This window comes from Phocoena phocoena, chromosome 11, assembly GCF_963924675.1.
Source record: "Phocoena phocoena chromosome 11, mPhoPho1.1, whole genome shotgun sequence".
In the NCBI taxonomy this organism is placed as follows: domain Eukaryota; kingdom Metazoa; phylum Chordata; class Mammalia; order Artiodactyla; family Phocoenidae; genus Phocoena; species Phocoena phocoena.
Window position 1 is genome coordinate 15,881,760 of NC_089229.1, and position 27,998 is coordinate 15,909,757.

At 41.2% G+C, this 27,998-nt stretch overlaps 1 protein-coding gene across 1 annotated transcript in view; it reads right to left on the bottom strand.

Annotated features, from left to right (window-relative positions):
- Window positions 1-27,998, bottom strand: part of RFX4 (regulatory factor X4) — a 165,840-nt gene that overhangs the window by 120,595 nt on the left and 17,247 nt on the right. The window contains exon 2 of the mRNA XM_065886804.1: window positions 18,561-18,647. Within this exon, the coding sequence (XP_065742876.1) occupies window positions 18,561-18,647 (87 nt within the window). The remainder of the gene's footprint in view (window positions 1-18,560; window positions 18,648-27,998) is intronic.

A 27,998-nucleotide genomic window follows, 5' to 3' on the forward strand; every position in this document is an offset into this window, starting at 1 on the left:
TCAAAATGCCCCATGTCCCATTTTTTCATGCTCCCTGAAGCTCTAGTTACTCAATTAAACTGATCTTTTCTGAGCTGCTAAAAGGGACATAACAGGAAGACCATTAGATAGAAATCAGAAGACCTGGGTTTACAATTTTGATTTTAGCAGTATCCAAGAGTATGATTTTAGACAAATACTTCCCTTCTCTCAGCCTCAGTTTCCCCATCCATAAAACTGGAGAGTGGGCTAACATGATCTATAAAGGCTCACAGTCTCTTCTAGGCTAATAAACTGATTATCCTCCCACTCGACTTCATTAGAACCAGCACCCTCCTGGTGCTAATGCTCAGCTCTTACTCAGGCCAGTGGAAGAAATATTTTTCAGCAGGTGGAATTTTGACCTCTCTCAAATCACCCTGCGAAGGCATTTTTACCTGCTTGGCATGGCTCAGACATAAACTCTACAGCATACCATTTAGCTTGCAACTCAATAGCTAGTCTTCCATTTTTTCTGCTTGCTAATCAAACACCAGTTTTATTCAAGGTAGTAACATGACAGCCTAAGAGGGACTCATGATTCGTCTCATCCAGGGGTCAGCAATCAAGTTCTGTAAAGAGCCAAATAGTAAATATTTCAGGCATATGGTCACCGTCACATATGCTTCTCCGTTTTTTCTCTACTCTTTAAAAAACAAGAGGGCTTCCCTGGTGGCGCAGTGGTAGAGAGTCCGCCTGCCAATGCAGGGGACACAGGTTCGTGCCCTGGTCCGGGAAGATCCCACATGCTGCAGAGCAGCTGGGCCCTTGAGCCATGGCCGCTGAGCCTGCGTGTCCGGAGCCTGTGCTCCACAACGGGAGAGGCCACAACAGTGAGAGGCCCGTGTACCACAAAATAAATAAATAAATAAATTAATTAATTAAAAAAATAATAAAAAACAAGAGAGAGCAAGATGGCGGAGTAGAAGGACATGCTCTCACTCCCTCTTGCGACACCGGAATCACAACTAACTGCTGAACAATCATCGACAGGAAGACACTGGAACTCACCAGAAAAGATACCCCACGTCCAAAGACAAAGGAGAAGCCACAATGAGACGGTAGGAGGGATGCAATCACAATAAAATCAAATCCCATAACTGCTGGGTGGGTGACTCACAAACTGGAGAACACTTATACCACAGAAATCCACCCACTGGAGTAAAGGTTCTCAGCCCCACGTCAGGATTCCCAACCTGGGAGGAGGAATTCCCAGGGAATTAGACTTTGAAGGCTAGCAGGATTTGATTGCAGGACTTTGACAGGACTAGAGAAGCAGAGACTCCACTCTTGGAGGGCACAGACAAACTGTACACATCAAGACCCAGAGGAAGGAGCGGTGACCCCATAGGAGACTGAACCAGACCTACTTACTAGTGTTAGAGGGTCTCCTACAGAGGCGGGGGTGTCTGTGGCTCACCATGAGGACAAGGACACTGGCAGCAGAAGTTCTGGGAAGTACTCCTTGGCGTGAGCCCTCCCACAGTCTGCCATTAGCCCACCAAAGAGCCTGGGTAGGCTCCACTGTTGGGTTGCCTCAGGCCAAACAATCAACAGGGAGGAAACTCAGTCCCACCAATCAGCAGACAAGTGGATTAAAGTTTTACTGAGCTCTGCCCACCAGAGTAACACCCAGCTCTACGGACCACCAGTCCCTCCCATCAGGAAAGTTGCACAAGCCTCTTAGATAGTCTCATCCACCAGAGGGCAGACAGCAGAAGCAAGAAGAACTACAATCCTGCAGCCTGTGGAACAAAAACCACATTCACAGAAACATAAACAAGATGAAAAGGCAGAGGGCTATGTACCAGATGAAGGAAAAAGATAAAACCCCAGAAAAAAAACTAAATGAAGTGGAGATAGGCAACATTCCAGAAAAAGAATTCAGAATAATGATAGTGAAGATGATCCAGGACCTCGGAAAAAGAATGGAGGCAAAGATCAAGAAGATGCAAGAAATGTTTAACAAAGACCTAGAAGAATTAAAGAACAAACACCTAGAAGAATTAAAGAACAAACAAACAGAGATGAACAATACAATAACTGAAATGAAAAATACACCAGAAGGAATCAGTAGCAGAATAACTGAGGCAGAAGAATGGATAAGTGACCTGTAAGACAAAATGGTGGAATTCACTGCCGCAGAACAGAATAAAGAAAAAAGAATGAAAAGAAATGAAGACAGCCTAAGAGATCTCTGGGACAACATTAAATGCAACAAAATTCGCATTATAGGGGGTCCCAGAAGGCGAATAGAGAGAGAAATGACCCAAGAAAATATTTGAAGAGATTATAGTTGAAAACTTCCCAAACATGGGAATGGAAATAGCCACCCAAGTCCAGGAATCCCAGAAAGGCCCAAGCATGATAAACCCAAGGAGAAACATGCCAAGACACATAGTAATCAAATTGACAAAAACTAAAGACAAAGAAAAATCATTGAAAGCAACAAGGGAAAAACAACAAATAACATACAAGGGAACTCCCATAAGGTTAACAGCTGATTTCTCAGCAGAAACTCTACAAGCCAGAAGGGAGTGGCATGATATACTTAAAGTGATGAAAGAGAAGAAACTACAACAAAGATTGTGGTACCTGGCAAGGAACTCATTCAGATTCGATAGAGAAATCAAAAGCTTTACAGTCAAGCAAAGCTAAGGGAATTCAGCACCACCAAACCAGCACTACAACAAATGCTAAAGGAACTTCTCTAAGTGGGAAACACAAGAGAAGAAAAGGACCTACAAAAACAAACCCATTCAAGTAAGAAAATGATAATAGGAACATACATATCGATAATTACCTTAAATGTGAATGCATTAAATGATCCAACTAAAAGACACAGGCTCGTTGAATGGATACAAAAACAAGACCCATATATATGCTGTCTACAAGAGACCCACTTCAGACCTAGGGACACATACAGACTGAAAGTGAGGGGATGGAAAAAGATATTCTGTGCAAATGGAAATCAAAAGAAAGGTGGAGAAGCAATACTCATAACATATAAACTAGACTTTAAAATAAAGAATGTTACAAGAGACAAAGAAGGACACTACATAATGATCAAGGGATCAATCCAAAAAGAAGATATAACCATTATAAATATATACGCACCCAACAATAGGAGCACCTCAATACATAAGGCAAATGCAAACAGCTAAAAAAGAGGAAATCGACAGCAACACAATAATAGTGGGAGACTTTAACACCTCACTTACACCAATGGACAGATCATCCAAACAGAAAATTAATAACGAAACACAAACTTTAAATGACACAACAGACCAGATAGATTTAATTGATATTTATAGGGCATTCCATTCAAAAACAGCAGATTACACTTTCTTCTCAAGTGTGCATGGAACAGTCTCGAGGACAGATCACATCTTGGGTCACAAATCAAGTCTCAGTAAATTTAAGAAAACTGAAATCATAGCAAGCATCTTTTCTGACCACAATGCTATGAGACTAGCAATCAATTACAGGGAAAAAATGTAAAAAACACAAACACATGGAGGCTAAACAATACTTTACCAAATAACCAAGAGATCACTGAAGAAATCAAAGAGGAAATCAAAAAATACCTAGAGACAAATGACAATGAAAACACGACAATCCAAAACCTATGGGATTGGGCTTCCCTGGTGGCGCAGTGGTTGAGAGTCTGCCTGCCGCTGCAGGGGACACGGGTTCGTGCACTGGCCTGGGAGGATCACACATGCTGCAGAATGGCTGGGCCAGTGAGCCATGGCTGTTGGGGCTGCGCATCCGGAGCCTGTGCTCCACAATGGGAGAGGCCACAGCAGTGAGAGGCCCACGTACCGCAAAACAAACAAAAAAAAAAAAAAAAAAAAAAAAACCTATGGGATGCAGCAAAAGCAGTTCTAAGAGGGAAGTTTATAGCTACACAAGCCTACCTCAAGAAACAAGAAAATTCTCAAATAAACAATCTAACCTTACGCTTAAATGAACTGGAGAAAGAAGAACAAACAAATCCCAAGGTGAGCAGAAGGAAAGAAATCATAAAGATCAGAGCAGAAATAAATGAAATAGAAACAAAGAAAACAATAGCAAAGATCAATAGAAGTAAAAGCTGGTTCTTTGAGAAGATAAACAAAATTGATTAGCCAGACTCATCAAGAAAAAGAGGGAGAGGACTCAAATCAATCAAAATAGAAATGAAAAAGGAGAAGTTACAACAGACACCACAGAAATACAAAGCATCCTAAGAAACTACTACAAGCAACTCTATGCCAATAAAATGGACAACCTGGAAGAAATGGACAAATCCTTAGAAAGGTATAACCTTCCAAGACTGAACCAGGAAGAAATAGTAAATATGAACAGACCAATCACAAGGCATGAAACTGAAACTGTGATTTAAAATCTTCCAACAAACAAAAGTCCAGGACCAGATGGCTTCACAGGTGAATTCTATCAAACATTTAGAGAAGAGTTAACACCCATCATTCTCAAACTCTTCCAAAAAACTGCAGAGGAAGGAACACTCCAAAACTCATTCTATGAGGCCACCATCACCCTGATACCAAAACCAGACAAAGATACTACAAAAAAAAGAAAATTACAGACCAGTATCACTGATGAATATAGATGCAAAAATCCTCAACAAAATACTGACAAACCGAATCCAACAACACATTAAAAGGATCATACACCATGATCAAGTGGGATTTATCCCAGGGATGCAAGGATTCTTCAATATACACAAATCAATCAATGTGATACACCATAATAACAAACTGAAGAATAAAAACCATATGATCATCTCAACAGATGCAGAAAAAGCTTTTGACAAAATTCAACACCCATTTATGAAAACGACTCTCCAGAAAGTGGGCATAGAGGGAAGCTACTTCAACATAATAAAGGCCATATATGACAAACACACAGCAAACATCATTCTCAATGGTGAAAACCTGAAAGCATTTCCTCTAAGATCAGGAACAAGACAAGGATGACCAATCTCACCACTGTTATTCAACATAGTTTTGGAAGTCTGAGCCACGACAATCAGAGAAGAAAAAGAAATAAAAGGAATACGAACTGGAAAAGAAGAAGCAAAACTGTCACTGTTTGCAGGTGACATGACATTATACATAAAGAATCCTAAAGATGTCACCAGAAAACTACTAGAGCTAATCAATGAATTTGGTAAAGTTGCAGGATACAAAATTAAAGCACAGAAATCTCTTGCATTCCTATAAACTAATGATGAAAAATCTGAAAGAGATATTAAGGAAACATTCCCATTTACCATTGCAACAAAAAGAATAAAATACCTAAGAATAAACCTACTGAGGGAGACAAAAGACCTGTATGCAGAAAACTGTAAGACACTGATGAAAGAAATTAAAGATGATACCAACAGATGGAGAGATATACCATGTTCTTGGATTGGAAGAATCAACATTGTGAAAGTGACTATACTACCCACAGCAATCTACAGATTCAGTGCAATCCCTATCAAATTACCGATGGCATTTTTTACAGAACTACAGCAAAAAATCCTAAAATTTGTATGAAGACACAAAAGACCCTGAATAGCCAAACCAGTCTTGAGGGAAAGAAACAGAGCTGGAGAAATAAGATTCCCTGACTTTAGACTATACTACAAAGCTACCATAATCAAGACAGTATGGTACTGACACAAAAACAGAAATACAGATCAATGGAACAGGATAGAAATCACAGAGATAAACCCACACACCTATGGTCAACTAATCTGTAAGAAGGAGGCAAGGATATACAATGGAGAAACGACAGTCTCTTCAATAAGTGGTGCTGGAAAAAGTGGACAGATGCATGTAAAAGAATGAATTTAGAATACTCCCTAACACCATACACAAAAATAAACTCAAAATGGATTAGAGACCTAAATGTAAGCCTGGACACTATAAAACTCTTAGAGGAAAACATAGGAAGAACACTCTTTGACATAAATCACAGCAAGATCTTTGATCCACCTCCTATAGTAACGGAAATAAAAACAAAAATAAACGCATGGGACCTAATGAAACTTAAAAGCTTTTGCATAGCAAAGGAAACTACAAACAAGATAAAAAGATAACCCTCAGAATGGGAGAAAATATTTGCAAATGAATGAACAGAGAAAGAATTAATCTCCAAAATATATAAACAGCTCATGCAGCTCAATATTAAAAAAACAAACAACCCAATCAAAAAATGGGCAGAGGACCTAAATAGACATTCCTCCAAAGAAGACATACAGATGGCCAAGAAGCACATGAAAAGCTGCTCAACATCACTAATTATTAGAGAAATGTAAATCAAAACTACAGTGAGTTATCACCTCACACCAGTTAGAATGGGCATCATCAGGAAATCTATAAACAACAAATGCTGGAGAGGGTGTGGAGAAAAGGGAACACTCTTGCACTGTTGGTGGGATTGTAAATTGATACAGCCACTATGGAAAACAGTATGGAGGTGCCTTAAAAACCTAAGAATAGAATTACCATATGACCCTGCAATCCCACTACTGGGCATATACCCAAAGAAAACCATAATTCAAAAAGTCACATGTACCCCAGTGTTCACTGCAGCACTATTTACAATAGCCAGGTCATGGAAGCAACCTAAATACCCATCAACAGATGAATGGATAAAGAAGATGTGGTACATATATACAATGGAATATTACTCAGCCATAAAAAGGAATGAAACTGGGTCATCTGTAGAGACGTGGATGGATCTAGAGACTGTCATACAGAGTGAAGTAAGTCAGAAAAACAAATATCATATATTAACGCATGTATGTGGAACCTAGAAAAATGGTACAGATGAACTGGTTTGCAGAGCAGAAACTGAGACACAGATGTAGAGAACAAACGTATGGACACCAAGGGGGGAAAGTGGCAGGGGCAGGGGGTGGTGTGATGAATTGAGAGATTGGGATTAACATGTATACACTAATATGTATAAAATGGATAACTAATAAGAACCTGCTGTATAAAAAAAATAAATAAAAGAAAATTCAAAAAATAAAAGAAAAAGAAGAAACAAAACAAAAGAACATTTTTAGATCATGGGCTGTATACAAACAAGAGACAGGCTGGATTTGAAGTGGGGGCAATCCAACCATCGTAATTCTACTCTTTTCTATTATTTTGACAAATATCCACTCTCCGATTTTCCCTTTCAGCCACAGATTAGATAAAGTTTTGGACACAAATAAAGTAAAAGAAAAATGTCTACAGAGGGCTTCTGGGAAAGCTGTTTTCTTCTTCTTTTTATTTATTTATTTGTTTGTTTGTTTGTTTGTTTGGCTGCTCTGCATGCCATGAGGGATCTCAGTTCCGCGACCAGGGATTGAACCCATGCCCCTGCAATGGAAATGCAGTGTCTTAACCACTGGACCACCAGGGAAGTCCCTGTTGTTGTTTTCTGATAAAAGGAAAACATGTAAGAGGTAAGCTACCTGGTGCCTTCTCTTGCCCCATCCAGCTGTTTTAAATGTGGACCTGAATCCTGGACCTGAAGCAGCAATCTTGTGACCATGAGGTCACAAGCCAACATGAGGACAAAACGTCAACAACTTTGGAAGACTTAGCAGAAATACATACAGAGCCTGGGTCCCGGATAATGTTGAGCTCTTGAATAAACCTAGGAACTTTCTACCTCTCGTCTTTTGGTTAAATAAGATAGTAAATATTTACACAGTTTAAACCACTGTCAGGTTACTGTCTTTTACAATCCAAAACACTCTTAAAGTACTAAAATTAAGAGAAAAATTAATTTTTGAAACTTCATCCATATTCTAAGGCCCCCACTATGTGCCAAGACCTGGGGTTACAACAGTGAACCACACAACATTCCCGCCCTCATGGGGCTTTCAGTTGAGTGGAAGAGATGACAAGGCACAGACAAGTATTAACATACCAATAAGCCACTGAGAGGGAGTGGTGGGCCTTCCTAGCTCTGGCCTTGGTATCCCTATGGACAAGGTATGAAATCCTCAAAAGTCTTTGAAGCATTACCTTCTGAGAGGCAGAACAGTGCAAAGACAAACTGCCTAATGTTCAAAGGCAGACATACAGACCTGGGCTGAAATCCTAGCTCTACCACTTACCAGCCGTGTAACTTTGGGCAAAGTATGTAACATCTTTGAGCCTCAGTTTTCCTATGTATAAAATGAAGCTCATAAGAATAAGTTACCTCCTAGGACCACTGTGATAATTGAATGAGAGATATTGGAATTAAAGCACTTCTCATTGCTTAACAGATGATAGCCATATATATACATATTAACTATAAATATATACATATATACAACTTTGTTTAACAATATATGCTTAGAAGAACAACCAGAAAGAAATACAAAAACATCAAGAGTGGTTACCTCTGGATAGCAGGATAGAGGCAATTATTTTTCTTCCTCATATCTTTTCCCCTATATTTTTCAAATATATACATGCATGACTCATATAGCCAGGGGGTATATTTCTTTAATGTAGTATTTTTGCGTTTTGAAAGCAAAAACAAAATATGGACTGACAGAAGCCCACGTTTTAGATCTAGCACTGGCACCAACATGAGCTCCACATCAACCCTAGATTTGTTCCTGTGGATATTTCTAAATTGCTACACTGGAACCTAAGCAAAGAGTGTAGTCTATTGGGCTGATGAGACTGAAGTCAGAGTTTGTAGATGACAGAGTGGCTAAGATATAAGGAGCAACATTCCAGAGAGAAGAGAAGAAGACAGACATGCCTGCATTCAAACTCCCCTCAAGTCTTTAGCGCATTCCTATGTTGCACATGCAGAGAGTGAGAAACCAAAAAAACCAAAGAGAAAACATCAGCTTAGAGGTAAAGAGCTGGTCATTGATTACCTAGGGTGTCAGAAGTTGGAGTTCAAGCTGGGTCAAGGTAGAAGGAACTTGGTAAATACCCAGGGCTTTCAGTTGTGGACCCAGAAAAGCTATGACCTAGAAGTAAAGACCACACTCTGGTAGTATGGACAAAATTGAAATAGACTGGACTTAACCAAGGCTTGACAGGATCAAGGAGACTTGCTGGTTCTCTATCTGCCTGCTAGAACAAAATTTAACACTCTGTGGAGGATGTTATTAACATCATTCACCCAAAACCTCTCCAACTTTGCATTCATAATGTCGAGCACTGAATCAAAAACTATAAGGTACATTGAAAAACAAGACCAAAACCCTGAAATCCAAGGAAAAAATAGATAATAGAAATAGACCCAGAGATGACTGAAATATTAGAGTTATCAGACAGGGACTTTAAAATAACTATGGTTAATAAGATTAAGGAGATAGAGGAAAGGACAGTCAAACTAGATGAAGTGATGGACAAAACAGACGAAAAATGTAGAATATCAACTGAGATTTGATAAAAAAAAAAAAAGAATCAACTGAGCATCTACCATAAAAGAAAGAATACAATATCTGAAATTAAGATAACTTGGGTAGGGGACTTCCCTGGTGGTCCAGTGGCTAGGACTCCAAGCTCCTAATGCAGGGGGCCCAGGATTGATCTGTGGTCAGGGAACTAGATACCATGTGCCACAATTAAGAGTTCACATGCCACAACTAAAGATCCCTCATGCTGCAACTAAAAGATCCTGCATGCTGCAACTAAAGAAAGATCCCTTATGCCACAACGAAGACCCCGCGTGCCACAACTAAGACCCAGTGCAGCCAAATAGATAAATAAATGAATGAATGAATAAATAAATGAAAATAAACCACAAAACTATAAAAAAAAAGGTAACTTGGATGGGCTTAATAGCAGACTCTAGACATGATAGAAAATGGAAATTGACAACTGAAAATGATGTCAACAGGAAACACCAAACTGAAGAATGAAGAGAGAAAAATGGACAAACCAGAGCAGAGTGTTAAGAAACATATGGGGTACAGTCAAAGGTCTAGTATTCATGTAACTGGAATTCAGGAGATAAGGGAGAATGGGGCAGAAAAGGTATCTGAAGAGACAATGGTGAACAATTTTACAAATTTCATGAATGACAACCCACAGATGCTAGCAGTTCAGTGAACCCCAAGAAGGAAAAATATAAGAAAACCATATTTATGTACATCACAGTCAAACTGCTGTAAACTAAAGAGAAAGAAAAAAATCTTTTGCCTGAGACAAAAAGACATTGTATTCAAAGGAGTAAAAATAAGTCTGATGGGGTTTCCCTGGTGGCGCAGTGGTTGAGAGTCCGCCTGCCGATGCAGGGGACGTGGGTTCGTGCCCCGGTCCAGGAAGATCCCACATGCCGCAGAGCGTCTGGGCCTGTGAGCCATGGCCACTGAGCCTGCGCATCCGGAGCCTGTGCTCTGCAGCGGGAGAGACCACAACAGTGAGAGGCCCGCATACCACAAAAATAAAAAATAAAAAAATAAGTCTGATGACTAACTTCTAGAAGCCAGAAGACAATGCAATAAAAATTTTAAAGGGTTGAAAGGAAAAAAGTCTTACCAGACTAGAACGCTATATCCAGCAAAAACGTCCTTCAAAAATGTAGGTGAAATAATACTGTTTTTCATGATCTACACTACTCTATACTGCACTACCAGAAATAGTAAAGGAGTTTCTTTGGGTTAAAGAAATAATGATCCCAGATGGAAGCATGGACTTGCTGACAAGAATGATGAGCCCTGGAAAGGGCAAATATGTGAATAAATATATTCACATATTAAAATATGTGAATGACTAATATTTAAAACAATAATAATGTCTTATAGGGCTTATAACATATGTAGATGTAAAATACATTAAAGCAATAGCACAGAGGGTAGGAAGGAGGTAAATGAGGTTAAACTATGAGAGCGTTCATGCACTGTATTTGAAGTGGGGGAAGGATTAACGTGAGGCAGATGTGAAAGGAAGGGTACATAGTGTAATCCCTGAAAACACTCTAAAAGAATATCTAATTGGAAAGCTAGCAGAGAAAAACATTAAAAATATTTAATTGCATTAATCCTTCCCAAAAAAGGAACAAGGGAGGAATAAGGAAATAAAGTCAGATGGGAGAAATAAAAATTAAATACAGTACCAAGTTTGTTGATTTAAGCCCAACAATGTAAGTAACTATATTAAATTTAAATGATCTAAATATTCCAATTAAAGATAAAGATTATCTGACTGGCTTTTTAAAACTATATAAAAATCTTAATACTGAATTCAGAAAGGTTGAAAATTAAAAGACAAAGATACACCGTAACAACCCCAATAAAAAAGAAAGCTAGGGCTCCCCTGGTGGTGCAGTGTTTGAGAGTCCGCCTGCCGATGCAGGGGACACGGGTTTGCGCCCCGGTCCAGGAAGATCCCACATGCCGTGGAGCGGCTGGGACCGTGAGCCATGGCCGCTGAGCCTGCGTGTCCGGAGCCTGTGCTCCACAGCGGGAGAGGCCACAACAGTGAGAGGCCCACGTACCGCAAAAGAAAAAAAAAAAAGAAAGAAAGCTGGTGTAGTTATATTAACATCAGACAAAATAGACTTGAAGGCAAAAAGTATTACTAGAAATAAGGAGGGACATCTAATAATGATAAAAAGGATCATTTCAACAAGAGGATACAATGATACTAAATTTCTAAGAAATTAACACTTCAAAACACATAAAGCAGCAATTAACAAAACTGAAGAGATAGATAACCACAATATAACACCTCTTTCAGTACCTTATAGACAACAACAAAATCCATAAGGATATGGCACATCTGAATAACATGATTAACCAACCTGACCTAATTGATAGTTACTGAACATTCCATCCAAAAACAGCAGAATACACATTCTTTACAAGCATACATGAGCATTTGCCCAATAGATCATATGTTTGGACAAAAAAGCAAGTCTCACTAATTTTAAATATTGAAGTCATACAGAATATGTTCTCTGACCACAGTGGATTATAATATAAATCAGTAACAGAAAGGCAACTAGGAAATCCCCAACTTTTTAGAAATTAAGCAATAGATTTCTAAATGAATCATAGGTAAAAGAAGAAATCACAATAGGAATTAGAAAATAAGTTTGTATGGTAATGAAAGTATGACACCAGAAGAATTATGTGATACAGTTAAGTAGTACTTAGAGGAAATGTTATAACTTTAAATGCCTATCTTAGAAAAGGTTGAAAATCAATGATCTAGGTGTCTATCTCACAATAGAAAAAGATAAAAAATTAAACTCAAAGAAAGCATAAGGAAGGAAAAACTAGAGAAAAGAGCAAAAGTAAATGAAATTTTTAAAAGATGTAAATTGAGGGAAAAAAAAAAAAGCCAAAAGTTGGATACCTGAAAAGACTAATACAATTGATAAACTCTGGCAAAACTGATCAAGAAAAATAGAGAAAACATATCAGAAATGAAAGGAGGACATTATTGTAGATGCTAAAAGCACGACAAAAAGTAATAAAAGGAACATTTAAACAATATCATGTAAATAAATTTGAAAATTTAGATGAAATGAATTCCTTAAAAATAACAATTTGCTTAAAGTAACAAAACAAGAAATAGAAAAATATGAATAATTCTATTGCTATTTTAAAAACTGAATCCGGGCTTCCCTGGTGGCGCAGTGGTTGAGAGTCTGCCTGCCAATGCAGGGGACACGGGTTCGTGCCCCGGTCCGGGAAGATCCCACGTGCCGCGGAGCGGCTGGGCCCGTGAGCCATGGACGCTGAGCCTGCGTGTCCGGAGCCTGTGCTCCGCAACGGGAGAGGCCACAACAGTGAGAGGCCCGCATACCGCAAAAAAAAAAAAAAAAAAAAAAAAACTGAATCCATCATTAAAAACTTTCCCTCGGGCTTCCCTGGTGGCGCAGTGGTTGAGAGTCCGCCTGCCGATGCAGGGGACACGGGTTCGTGCCCCGGTCCGGGAAGATCCCACATGGGATCTGGGCCCGTGAGCCATGGCTGCTGAGCCTGCACGTCCGGAGCCTGTGCTCCGCAATGGGAGAGGCCACAACAGTGAGAGGCCCGCGTACCGCAAAAAAAAAAAAAAAAAAAAACTTTCCCTCAAGGAAAACTCCAAACCCAGATGACTTCAGTGTTAAGTTTTTCCTAATATTTAAGAAATAAATGAAGCCAATCTTACACAAACTTTTCAAAAGAACAGAAAAAAAAGAAAGTTTCCACATCTTTTTATAAGGACTGTATAATCTTGATGCCAAAACCTGACGAGGATAAAAGGAAAATCATTGGTCAATAAATCTAATAAACAGAGATGTCAAAATTCTTAACAAAATAGTTGTCGATCTAACCTAGAAAAATACAAAATATCAAACTTTTGACCAAGTGCAGTGTCTTCTAGGAATGCAAGATTGGTTTAACTTCAAATATTTAATCAATGTAATTCACGACATTAACAGAATAAAGGAGAAAAACATATGATCAGCTCATATGTTCAGCTCAGTAAACCATTTGATAAAGTTCAACACCCATTTAAGAAAAGTCTCTCAGCAAACCAGGGATTCAATAATGATACCTACAAGAAGTTCATAACAACCATCATGCTTAGTGGTGAAACATTAAATGTTTTCCCCTAGGTAAGGAACAAGGCAAGAATGTCTGCTATCACCACTTCAACTCAACGTTGCAGTAGAGGTCCCAGCAGGTGCACTAAGGCACAGAAAAGAAATAAAAATATAAAGACTATAAAAGAAAATGCAAAACTATCATTATCCGGTGACATGATTATGTTCATAGTAAACTCATAAATAATAAGCAAATTTAGCAAAGTGCCTGGTTACAGTCATTATCTAAAAAATAAATTGCATTTTCATATACTAGCAACTGACAATTAGAAAACATTTAAAAATAATACTACTTACAATAGTACTGAAAAATATCAATTACCTAGGAATAAATCTAATGAAAGATGTGCAAAATCTCTACACTGAAATCTGCAAAATACTGTTGAGAGAAACTAAAGGCCATCTAATACATGGAGGTTTAAAGCACATACACAGATTAGAAATTTGATGTCGGCAAGATGTTATTCTTCTGAAATTAACTGTGGATACAATGTAATCCCAATCTAAATCCTAGCAGATTTTTTTTGTGCATGTGAAAATAGATAAGCTGATTCTAAAATCTATATAGAAATATTAAGAACTTAACCAAAACCATCTTGAAAAAGAGGTCTTATGCCACCATGTATTACAATGTACCATAAAAGGAACAGTAATAAAGATTATTGTACTGGCTCTAAAACAGACAATCAGACCAATGATTCAGAATAAAGATCAAGACATAGATCCACATGTATATGATCTCCTGATTTATGACCAGTGGGTAAAGGGAATTCTTTTCAGAAAAAATGGTGCTCTATCAGTCAAAATTAAAAATAAAAAAAGAATTTTGACTCCTCCCTCACACCATTTACAAAAATTCCAGATGTCTGTTGATAGAAAAGTAAAAAGTAAAATAATAAAAATTCTAGATAATAACATGAAGAAAACCTTCATGACCTTAGGTAGGCAAAAATTTCTGAATATGACACAAAAGAGAAAAACACTGATAACTGGGTTTTATTAGAAGTAAGAACTTCTGTTCATCAAAAGATACCACTAAAAGAATGAAAAGGCAGACCACAAACTTCAATATTTTTATCTAACAAATATCTCCTATTCAAAATATAAAAACAACTCTTACAAATCATTAAGGGAAAGACAAATAGCACAATCAAAAAACAACAACAAACAACAACAACAAAACCTGACAAGTAAAATCCTGAACAGGTAGTTCACAAAAGAGGATGTCCACAAGAATATTCAGAGCACCAATCCTCCTCAAACTCTTCCTAAAGATGGAAGAGGAGTGAACACTTCCAAACTCATTCTACAAGCCCAGCATTACCCTGATACCAAAGCCAGATGAAGACACTATAAGAAAACTACAGATCAATATCCTTTATGTACAGTGATGCAAAAATCCCCAAGAAAATGCTAGTTAACATAATTCAACAGTGTATTAAAAGGATTATACACTATGGCCAAGTGGGATTATTACTTGAATGCTAGGACAGTTCAACATACAAAAAGCAATCCATATAATAAACCACATTAACAGAACCACATGATCATCTCAATCGATGCAGAAATAGCATTTGATAAAATTCAAAATCTTTTCATGATAAAAATACTCAACAAAATAGGAAGAGAAGAAAACTATTTTAACAGAGTAAAGCCTATATGAAAAACCCACAGCAAACATCATACTCGGTGGAAAGACTACAAGCTTTTCCTCTAAGATGAGGAACACTTTTGCCACTTCTATTCAACATACTGCCAGAAGAAGAACACACACACAAACACACACACACACACACTGCTAGAACTAATAATGAATTGAGCAAAGTTGCAAGATACAGAATCAACATACAAAGTCTGCTGCATTTTTCTGCACTACCAATGAACAATCCAAAAAGGAAATTAAGAAAACAACTCTAAGGACTTCCCTGGTGGTCCAGTGGTAAAGAATCCGCCTTCCAATGCAGGGGACACGGTTCCCTGGTCGGGGAACTAAGATCCCACATGCCGGGGGGGCAACAAAGCCCAAGTGCCACAACTATTGAGCTCGTGCGCCTCAACTAGAGAGCCCATGTGCCACAAACTACAGAGCCTACATGCTCTGGAGCCCATGCCACAACCAGAGAAGAGAAAACCCGCACTCCACAAGTAGAGAGAAGCCTGCGCACTGCAACGAAGAGCCCGCGTGCCACAACAAAGACCCGACACAGCCAAATAAATAAATATTTAAAAAAAGAAAGAAACGATTCTATTTACAATAGCACCAAAAGGAATAAAATACTTAGAAATAAACTTAACCAAGGAAGCAAAAGGCTTGTACACTGAAACTATAAAACATTGCTGAAAGAATTAAAGAAAACATCAGTAAATGTGAAGACATCCTGTGTTTATGGACTGGAAGACTTAATATTGTTAAGATGTCAATACTATCCAAAGAGATCTATAGATTCAATGCAATCCCTATAAAAATCCTAACAACAGTTTTTTGCAGAAATAGAAAAATCCATCTTAAAATTCATATGGAATCTCAAGGGACTCCGAATAGCCAAAACAATCTTGAAAAAGAACAACATTAAAGATATCACATTTCCTGATTTCAAAACTCAGTACAAAGCTACAGTAATTAAAACAGTGTGGTACTGGCATAGAGACAGACATATAGACCAATGAACAGAATAGAGATTCCAGATACATACACGGTCAAATGACTTTTGACAAGGGTGTCAACATTCAATGGGGAAAGCACAGTCTTTTCAACAAATGGTGTTGGGAAAAATGGATATCCAGAAACAAAAGAATGAATGTGAATCCTTACACCATGTATAAAAATTAACTCAAAATGGATCAAAGAACTAAACGTAAGAGCTAAAACTATAAAACTTTTGAAAAAAAACATAGAGGAAAACCTTCATGACATTGGACTTGTCAATGATTTCTTGGATATGACACCAAAGCACAGGCAACAAAAGAAAAAATAAATAAATTAGACTACATCAAAATTGAAAACTTCTGTGCATCAAAGAACACAATCAACAGAGTAAAAGGCAACCCACAGAATGAGAAAAAAATATATGCACAACATATATCTGATAAGGGGTTAATGCAAAATATATAAAGAACTACAATTTACCAAGAAAAAAGTAAACAATCTGATTTAAAAGCAGTCAAAAGACTTGAATAGACATTTCTAAAAAGAATATATACAAATAATCAATAAGCACATGAAAAGATGTTCAACATCACTAATCATTAGGGAAATACCTACAATTCAACAACAACAAAAATAAACAATCTGATTAACAAATGGTCAAAAGACTTGAATAGGCATTTCTCCAAAGTGTATATACAAATGGTCAATAAGCGCATGAAAAGATGCTCAACATCACTAATCATTAGGGAAATACAAATCAAAACCACAATTAGATACTACCTTATACACTGGAATGACTATTACAAAAAAACCCCCAGAAAAAAACAAGTATTGGCAAGGATGTCGAGAAATTGGAACTCTAGCACATTGCTGGTGAGAATGTAAAATGGTGCAGCCACCATGAAAATATGGCAGTTCCTCAAAATATTAAACATAGAATTACCACATGATCCAGCAATTCCACGTCTGGTTATATATCCAAAAGAACTGAAAGCAGAAATCCACCAGATATTTGTATACCCATGTTTATAGCAGCATTATTCACAATAGCCAAAAGGTAGAAACAGCCCAAATGTCCATCAGTGGATGAACAGATAAACAAAATGTGGTATATACATACAAGCGTGTGTCATTCAACCTTAAAAAGGAAGGAAATTCTGATACATGCTACAACATGGATGAACCCTGAAGACATTAAGCTAAATGAAATTAGCCAGTCACAAAAGGACAAATACTATGTGATTCCATTTATATGAGATTCTTACAGTAGTCAAATTCATAGAGGCAGAAAGTAGAAGAGTAGTTGCTAGGGACTAGGGGGAAAGGGGAATGGAGAGTTATTGTTTAATGGGTACAGGATTTTAGTTTGGGAGATGTAAAAATTTCTGGAGGTGGATGGTGGTGATGGTTGCAAAACAAGGGGAATGTACTGAATGCCACTGAACTATATACTTAACACGGTTAAAATGATACATTTTATGTTAGGTATATTCCACCACAATAAAATACACTTAAAAAAGAATGTTCAGAGATGCTTAAGGAACAGTCAAAAACTCGAAACAATTTAAATATCCATCAACGTTTATACTGATATGTATACTGTGATATATGCATACAGTGGAGTACTATGCAGCCATGAAAAAGAAAAACTACTGTGACATACAACAGTATGGCTAAATCTTCCACAAAGATTCCCTGAATCTTCAAGAAAATTGAACTAAGGAGATGCTCTTTACCAACCAAGAGAGACACTCTGTCCCTGCTGGAAATGACTTTTATAATAAGCTGCTCCTTTTTGCAGTGCTTTAGGAGCAATTACAAGTCCCAAGTAGTCTTCTGCTCTTAATATAAGGCACCCACAGCCCCAGTCTGACATAACACAGGGAAAGGTGTAAACAGAGCAGTTTGTATCTTTCCATTAATACCAATTCTCTAGACCAAGATCCAGGAGAAATTGTTACTTTCAAACACCAAGGACATTTGTGACTCTAAAACAACAGTCCCATGACATGCTTTAAACCCACATCTACGTGGAATGGCCTTTCCCATTCAAGGTCCACATTTTCCCACTGGAGCATCACTGAGATGGGGTCTTTAGGGACTCAGACAATAAAAATGTGTAAACGGCAAGTTTTTGCCGTGGCCTCAGTTTCCACGTTCACCTGACTGCATTGCACGCCTTACTGCAGGATATTACAGGGAGGGCCTGGGGTATTTTATAAATGGCTGGAGAGCCTCTTGTTTCAGGTAACTTGCCCCAGTCTAGCATTCTAGAAGCACCATTCCTCATCAGGACACAGTCCGCATCCAGGACACCATGGAAGAATGAGTTTCAAGCACTTACTTTCATCATTAGAAACATTCCCCAGAGATGTGTGGCTAGAATAACGTTTGTTTTCACTTTCGTTGAGACATCTTTCAATCCAGCTCTCTAAAAATGAAAAGAAATAAAATCATGTTGTTGGTGTCTGTGAAGAGAAGAGAACATCATCAATGCGCTAGATTTAAATGCCCATCAACTTTCATCTGAGATCTGCCCAGACTGGCATTGGATTTGAGAGGAAGCCCCACATGCACCATTGCTGATGAGACTTGGCTGAGTAGTTTGGAGGCAAAATGGTAATTTGAAGCCCCACTTGAGTATTTCTTGGTCAAATTCTACTAATTCTGGAGTATTCATAGCCCAATAGTACCAACTGAGGATTATGTTTTTTCAAAAAAAGATACATTCCTGAGTACTAGTTTGTAAAACAAAATTTGGTCAACTGAGTCACTAGTGGTGGTTTGGAGACTTGTAAATTAGCAGCAGAACCCTTTCTTCAAAAGAAAACAAAAAAGAAAAGCAGATACAACCCTGAGGGCCCTGGTTGAAGAAGCGGAGGGCAGGGAACCTTGCAGCTTCCCACCCTTTGCCAGCGACCCCTGAAGGGGCCCTTCCAGGCATAGATTGAAGGTCACTGCAGGAGGAGGCATCAAAAGCTCTGTAATAGTTATACACTACTTTTGAAATCCAGAAGACCATGGATTTTTAAAAATCCAGTTCCAAAGGCTACAAATATACTTTCCACAATGTAGCATAATGCTTATTCTATCATCTAGACCAGGGGTCCCCAACCCCTGGGCCAAAGGACCAGTACCGGTCCATGGCCTGTTAGGAACTGGGCCGCACAGCAGGAGGTGAGAGGCGGGCAAGCGAGCGAAGCTTCATCTGTATTTACAGCTGCTCCCCGTCGCTCACATTACGGCCTGAGCTCTGCCTCCTGTCAGCATTATGGTGAGTTGTATAACTATTTCATTATATATTACAATGTAATAATAGAAATAAATGCACAGTAAATGTAATGCGCTTGAATCATTCCGAAACCAGCCCTCACCCCTCCGCCACCCCCATCAGTGGAAAAACTGTCTTCCACGAAACCGGTCCCTGGTGCCGAAAAGGTTGGGGATCACTGATCTAGACCACCCACTATTCATTCATTTATTCAACAGCATCAGCTAAGTACATCATTTCTGCTATAATGCTTGTTTTGAAAACACGAATGCGTTCAACGCAAGTGATACATTAGGGAACAATTTGTGCCTAGCACAAACTTTCTGTTTGCTTATGCTTGATTTCTTCCTTAAAAAACATCAAATGAATGCAGAAAACTGCACATAGCTGAACTGAGCCCTGTAGGAATATGCAAAAATGCACACGTGTTCACACCTCAAACATCTACCAGCTACCTGAGTTTACAGTGTGGGTTGTGAGCCACACCTGCCCAGATAACCCACGATCTAACATTTCACAATAACACACAAGCTGCAGCCCTTCTGAAGTCCACTTCCAAAAGCAAACTTCAGGGCTTCCCTGGTGGCGCAGTGGTTAAGAATCCGCCTGCTAATGCAGGGGACACGGGTTCGAGCCTTGGTCTGGGAAGATCCCACGTGCTGCGGAGCAACTAAGCCCGTGTACCACAACTACTGAGCCTGTGCTCCAGAGCCCATGAGCCACAACTACTGAGCCTGCGCTCTGGAGCCTACAAGCCACAACTACTGAAGCCCACGCACCTACAGCCCATGCTCCGCAACAAGAGAAGCCACCCCAGTGAGAAGCCCGCGCACCGCAACGAAGTGTAGCCCCCGCTCGCTGCAACTAGGGAAAGCCCGCGTGCAGCAACAAAGACCCAACACAGCCAAAAATAAATAAAATTTTTAAAATGTATTATAAAAAAACTATTAAGGACACATAGAGCTTCAAAAGCAACTTCAAGTCCAAGGTGAAGTGCCGTATTTATTGTATTTATGTGCCTCTTAACCATTTAACATGTGTAAAACTGTGCTATCCTTTCTATTAGGTTCCTGTCTTTTTTCCCATGCGTCACTGACAAAGTTTTTGAGTGTTCTGCCCCTAGCTTATTATTCCAGCGATCTCTGTACTTTTTACTGTGCGATTTTGTAGAATGATGGTGATTTGGGGGAATACATATGTGGTATCATAGCAGAACTGACTATACCTATGGATGTGTGCTTTGAACAGTGCTGTCTCCCCCTGCCTTCTTTATAATATGGGAGTTAGCATTTACTGAACCCCTATTTTATCACGCCAGGCCCTTTACATATGTTATCTCAGTGAATTTGGACAATTCTCTGAAGTAAGGATTTTCATCTCCAGTTTCCCTAGGGAGCAACTGAAGCTTAATCGAGTAATGTGACGCCTCGTAATTCAAACAGCCAAGGAAAAGATCATTACTTTTCCTCGGCTCTTAGTAACATATTGTAAAAGGAAGCCATGCTAACGCTGGCGAGTAAGCTGTGTAGTGAGGGGAAAGCAAACGTCAACAGCAAGGAGAAATGTTAGGGTTTCGGTTTGTATTTTACGTCCCAACAAACTGCTCTTTTAAAAGCTGCTTCCAAAATTGTAAATAAGTAGGAGAGAAATATCAGGGGAGGAACAGGAGCCAGATTGTTAAAGAGTATATGGAAATCTGGTATTTCTAAGGAAACACTGAGCTACAGAGAGATTCAAAACATTAAAACGCTACCCCCTTCCAGATTTCAAATGCACAACATAGAAACAAATGGCCTGTAATGTTTTCAAAGCTGTGATGGCACAGGATGGGTGTTTCTCATCACATCTTATGCAAAACCACATCTGGATACAAATCTCCGGGATTCTTTTCAGAACTCTCTAGAATGTCTCTACTCAGATCTTCTAACCCTTTCAAGTCCTGGCACATTTTCCCTGGCAACAGCCATGGCTGATTTTGGATGGCGTCCCCTGAAATCTGCGGTCCCTCCCTCCACCAAAGCACACCACCAAAAGCAATGTCTATTGTTCTGGGCCAGTCCCTGGTCTTCCCAGCTAGGTATGCACACCTTCACACTCTCACGTGCATGTAGGCACACAACATTCACACATACACCACCACCCTCTTTCATCAGAAACAGGGAACTAAGGCAACACTCTCCCTCTCACCCATCTGCCAGTGCCAAGATCAGGCCTGTTATCGCTGGAGTCCTGGAAGTAACTATCGCCTACTGTTGCAGGTGAGAATTCCCAGTGATTGGTAGAGCACACGCTCTGAAGAACTCATGGCGACATTCCAGAGAAGAGCTGGCTCTGAGCACCATGTGGGCCAAGAGAGGCAACACCCACCCACGAGAGTTCAAGTCAAAGAATTTTGCTGATGGCTGTACCTCTCCCCACACTGCCCAGCCTCAATCCTGGAGAGAGGTGAAAGCAAGGTTATAGAAGGGAAAGAGGGTAGAGAGAAGAAATCTCACCAAGTACTACCTTCCCCCACCCACTGCCCCCAAGTAGGGCTCTCTGACTCATGGCTTATGCCTGTAGCCACTCTGCTACCCAGCTCTGCTCCCAGGAGCAACACAGAGTAAGTTTGGTCTCTGTTGCAGATGGAAGATATAGGGAGAAGCCACCATGTCTCCATTTTTCTTTCTTTTTCCTTTTTATTTATTTTTAATTTATTTATTTTTGGCTGCGTTGGGTCTTTGTTGCTGTGCGCAGGTTTTTCTCTAGTTGCGGCGAGTGGGAGCTACTCTTTGTTGCGGTGCACAGGCGGTGGCTTCTCTTGTGGCAGAGCATGGGCTGTAGGCGTGCAGGCTTCAGTAGTTGTGGCACAAGGGCTCAGTAGGTGTGGCTCATGGGCTCTGGAGTGCAGGCTCAGCAGTTGTGGCGCATAGGCTTAGCTGCTCTGAGGCATGTGGGATCTTCCCGGACCAGGGCTCAAACCCGTGTCCCCTGAACTACCAGGCGGATTCTTAACCACTGTGCCACCAGGGAAGCCCTTGATGTGGACCATTTTTAAAGTCTTTACTGAATTTGTCACAACACTGCTTCTGCTCTATGTTTTGGTCCCTTGGCCCCGAGGCATGTGGGATCCTTGCTCCCCAACCAGGGATCGAACCCACACCCCCTGCACCAGATGGCGAAGTCCCAACCACTGGACTGCCAGGGAAGTCCCTGTCTCCATTTTTCTAGTCAAAGTACTCCACTTGTTGCAGCTCTTTCTTGGGAGAAATTGTTCCCACTTCTTTGCCATCCTGTTCATCTATTTCTGGCTGTCTTCTATGTCTGTTTGAACATGTGGCACTCGGGATGAGCTCTGAGGGTTCAGATGGGGTCTGAGCAGTGCCAAATACAGCAGAACCATCACATCTATTGCTCTGGACATGGAGGTTTCCAGTGCATTCAAAGGTCTTGCATTCCAGACTGCATGGAGGCAACACTCTGAAATATCTCTACAGGCCATGGGCCTTGGAGCCCTTTGACGTTTGTCTTCTTCCCTAGGGGGACCCTCAACAGTGGCATCTGAAACTCGTGTCCCATAAGTTAGGTTGCTCCACAGGATTGGAAGGCCTCTATTTAGGTCACCTGAAGTAAACTTTATATACTTTAAAACTACTAATAATGGATTTTTGTCTTGCAAAGATCAAGAATTACTCAACCAGAATGACAGGTCTACTGAATTTTTAATAAAGCACTGTGTTCGTCTATCTTACTCATTAAGTACATTAAGTGACTTAATAAAGGCCACCATATACTGAGCCCTTACAAGCATTATGCAAATGCATTCCATACACCATCATACTTAATCCTCATAACAGGCCTATAAGGTAGGTTCTATTAATATGCACATTTTAGAGATGAGAAAACTAAGGCTCAGAAAGATTAGGTGACTTGTCCAAAGTCACCCAGCTAGTAAGAGGTGGGGTTAGGACAAGCATTCAATCTCAGGTCATAACCACAATGCTCTCTCCAAGTGCACCCTGAGCTCTCCTTATCCTGTGTCCCATATGGTCTCCAAAACATGGTGCCAATACCGCAGCACTGATCACAGTCTGCCTTGCATTACAACTTTTGCTAAAACTCAACTTACATATTACAATTTTTGCTAAATTCACTTACATATTTCTTTGCAAGCCTTCGTTATACATAACAGGCTCTTCAGTTCAGAACATAAACATCTTAAGAATGCTGTCCATTTTATTCTATTTCTTTTGACTCTCCACTAGTGCCTGGTATGAAGTTTCTCCTGTAGTCTGGCCTCAATGGACGTTACTTTATTGACACGCATGATATCAAAGAATGCACAGCATGTAAGGAGGTACAGTCATGTATCTACAGAATTTCCTAATCATTTTCTTTTTTACCACATAAGGCATGAAAAAGGACAACACATCGAAGGCAATTTTCCAAATAAAGGAAAACTGAACAAAAATTTATTTTGTACTGTCTAGATACAAGAAGCTGTAGTAAAGTGAGTCTGATACAAACGTGAGTAAGACTGGTTTCTGCCCTCCAGTTAACATCAAGAAAGCAAGGCAGGTGCTACTCCGTCAGCTCATGAGTGCAGGCACCCTGTCATCTTTGTTCACCTGTCCCCAGTGTCTGGCACTGTGCCTAGCCCCACAGATATTGTACAGTAAAGACATGTTGTTGAATGTATTACTTTCTTCAAAAAACAACAGTAAGTTCCTACTGTGTGCCAGATACTACGCAAGTTTTCACACATGCGGTCTGAATTAAACCTCAGAACAATATGATGTGGTATGTCTTAATATCTCTATTTACTGATATGAAAACTGAGGCTTGAAGCAAAAGTTCTAATACTGTGATCAGTGTGGCAGTATTGGCGCTGTGCTCTGGAACACGGGAGAAAGAGAGCTCAGTTCACACTTGGATAACTTCCTGCTCCCAACTGCCTCATTCTTTTTTTTTTTTTTTTTTTTTTTTTCTTGCAGTACGCAGGCCTCTCACTGTTGCGGCCTCTCCCGTGGCGGAGCACAGGCTCCGGACGCGCAGGCTCAGCGGCCATGGCTCACGGGCCCAGCCGCTCCGCGGCACGTGGGATCTTCCCAGACCGGGGCACGAACCCGTGTCCCCTGCATCGGCAGGCGGACTCTCAACCACTGCGCCACCAGGGAAGCCCCCCAACTGTCTCATTCTTGATCCATAAAAACCACCTGACCTTTTAGTAAGGGCCAAGCTTGCTCTAAGTGCCCAACAGGATTTACTGACGGCTGTGAGCATAGGTTCCTGGGCTGCGAGGCATCCCTCATCTGACTCATCTGGGATCATGGGCAGGAAGGAGGATGCAGACAATGCCTTATAGATTTTCATCGTATAAGGAGTTTAACCCACATTCCTTAGAGGCAAATCTTCACTCCTCCCCACTTCATATCGGAGATTTGGAAACCCCAATTTGAAGTGACTTTCTCAAGTTCATAGAATGAGCCATAAATGGCTGTTGGGTTTCCTAGGAGACTTGGTTCCCTTTCCAGCAGCAAAAACAACCAGGAAGTAGCTGTATCGGAGGCATGGCATGTCCAAGGCAGTCCAAGACTCAGAGCAGTGCTTCATGAACGTATACTGGCCTGGCAGGAGGAGACAACTTAGTTGTCAAAAGGCAGGTAATCCTTGAAGTTTGCAGAGCGCACTGACACGGAGAACCTGATCTGAGCTTCACAGTCTACCTCATGAGACAGAAATTTACACCACTTTACAGATAAGGATACTGAACATGGCAGTGGCTTGTTGGCAGTGGTGTGGCCAAGGTCACCCAGTTCAAAGGTGCTAAAGTCAGAAGTCAAACCCAAATCTTCAGTTTCCAAAGCCTATGCTTATTCTTCCTACTGGGCACAGGCTAGTTGTTCTCTCTCATCCCTCTATCCATTCGTTTTGCAAATATATAGTTATCAAGTGTCTTCAGTGTAAAGTTCTAAAAGAAGAGATGGACAAAAGCTATTTAATAGGAAGCCAATATAGTACAGCAGGATATCTCTGATGGACCAGGGTCTCAGGACCTGAAAGTATCTTGGTTGCTTATGTATTCTTTTTTTATTATTGATTTCCCCCACTCTTAAAACTGTAAGTTCTAACAACCTTGAGTACCTTGTTCAGCACTTAGTTCCCAGGAGCCTGGAGCAGTGTTGGGCACAGAGCTGGTGGTGATGGCTGTGATGAAGCGAAGCAGAATGAAGGAACAGGGAATGGTGGACGGGGGATCCTACCCAGGAAGGCCTCTGGGAAGAAACAGCATTTGAGCAGAGATCGAGTGTGGTGAGGGAGCAAAAAAGGCCTTCGAAAGTTCTGACAGCGGGGACCACAAAGGCAAAGGCTCTGAGGTGGGGTCACATGTGACCTATTTAAGGAACTGGAAGAAGGCCCGGGGGCTGATGTGGAGTGGCCATGGGGGAGACAGTACAAGATGAAAGAGAAGACAGAGGCAGGCCAGGAAGAATGTGGGGCCTGGGGTTAGGACAACTGGATTTCAAATCCCAGACCTGCTACTCACTAGCTATGTAACACTGAGATGGTTCTGGAACCTTCCTGAAGCCCTACCTCCCAGGTTTCTCCAAAGATTAACTGAAATGATACAGGTGAGGCACTTAGCATGCTTGGCTTTGTGGGAAGATGAGGAAAGCCTGGTCTCTCTCCAGCAGGTGCTCACAGCCATGATGGGGACAGATGGCAATGGTGACATCTAGCATTTATTGAGTGTCGTCTCCATGCCGGTCACTCTGCTTCACCTCTGCTCACCTCCAGCAGCTCTGAAACAGAGACCTGAACAACTCCGATCTGTGAAGAGGAAAGTCTCAGAGAAGCTAGGTGATGTCACCACCACAGGTCTGTCTGACCCCAAAGCTGTTTGCTGTCACCACGGCACCCTGCCTTGCTAAGCCAGCAGGTAACCAGGAGTACGTCTAGATTACAGTAAGGTGCTTCCAGCTCGGCCTGGCTGCTTCACAGAGGGTGGGGGGAAGGCATTTCAGCTGGTCCTTAAAGGAGTCGGCATCTGCCAGACCAATGAGGAAAGAAGGGCATTCTGGGGAAGAGGGCCACCGTCACAGACAAAGGCACAAAATGGGTTCTGAGAAAGGTGAAGAGCCCACTGACCCGTGACCCAAGGAGTGGTGGGAGACAAGTGGGAGAGTCCATTAGGAGCAGATTGCAAAGGCCTCACCCACCAGGCCAAGAAGCCTGCAGGCAGCTGGGAGCCAGCCATGATTTTTAAGCAGTGGGGGAGTAACACGATGAGCTTTGTTTCTGAGGAACTGGATGAGAACAGGGAGTTCTGACTTACGCAATACCTGAAGAAAACGCCGCCTGACTTACAAAGTGTCACTGGGTTTTAATAGAAGGCGTTATTCATCCTCTTTACATCAACAGTCTTTTGGGGCGCTGTGCTGAGGCCTATTTTAGGAACCTGCAGCTTTAGAAATGCTACATGAAAGAGCTGACATGCCACACTCGCAGCTACGGAGGGAGGACAGGGCCCCAGGTCCCTCTGGAGGTGCCAGAGCACACCCTGGGGTCCCCTCCCCCAGGCCCTGGTCATTATCAGGAGAACCACGCCCCCGGGGCCTGCTCCCGTCCCCCCATGCACCAGGATGCTGCTTTTCCTCTCTCCCCGGGACTCCTCATGGTGGTGACACACAGGATGCTGTGGAAAGTGGGCCCAGGAGGTGGGCAGCTGTGGCCTCTCCAGGAGGTACCTCAGGTCAGTGGGTTGCCATGGCGACACCACAGGCCCCACCCCAGGGGCTGCTGGGTTCCAGGAAGGGGTCCCTGCCCTGCCTCCAAGGGGCGACCCCACGCTGCCACTGCTTTTATTCCTTCCCTCGCCCACCAAACAGTGATTTAGTGCCAACTGTTTGCCAGGCTCTGAGGATCTAGTGATGAACATGGCAGGCAAGGTCCCTGCTCTCAGGGAGCTTATATTCTGTGGTGGAGACAGACAAAAACAAATAAGCAAGATGACTTAGAGCATGATGAGTGTTCCGAAGAAACGAAGCCCTGGAATGGGATAGAGAGAGACTGGGGTGCTGTTTTAGGTGGCAGGGACGCTGAGGGCCTCTCGGAGGAGGTGATGTTGAGGCAACTGCAAAGGCCCAAGGTGGGAGTGGGCTTGGAGGGTGTGAGGAAGAGCCAGGAAACCAGTATGGTGGAGGAGAGGAAGGAAGGGGGAGGGCAGTGCGAACTGAGGTCAGAAAGTTAGGAAGGGCCCGAAGTTTGCTGGCCAGAGTAAGAACTTCACATCTATTCCAAGTGTGCCAAGACCTATTGGAAGGCTTTAACCAGGTGACATGAACTGCACTGGCTCAGAAAGGGCAGCCTGTGAGGGGACTTACATTCATTCATCCTACTGTCTGTTTATCAACTATTTATGTGGTAGCGTGTTGCAGGCACTGAGCTATACAGTAGGGACATAGCAGGGAACAAGACAGTTTCTGTCTTCATGGAAGGTCGGAGTTTAGTGCAGAAGTCAGCTATTCAATA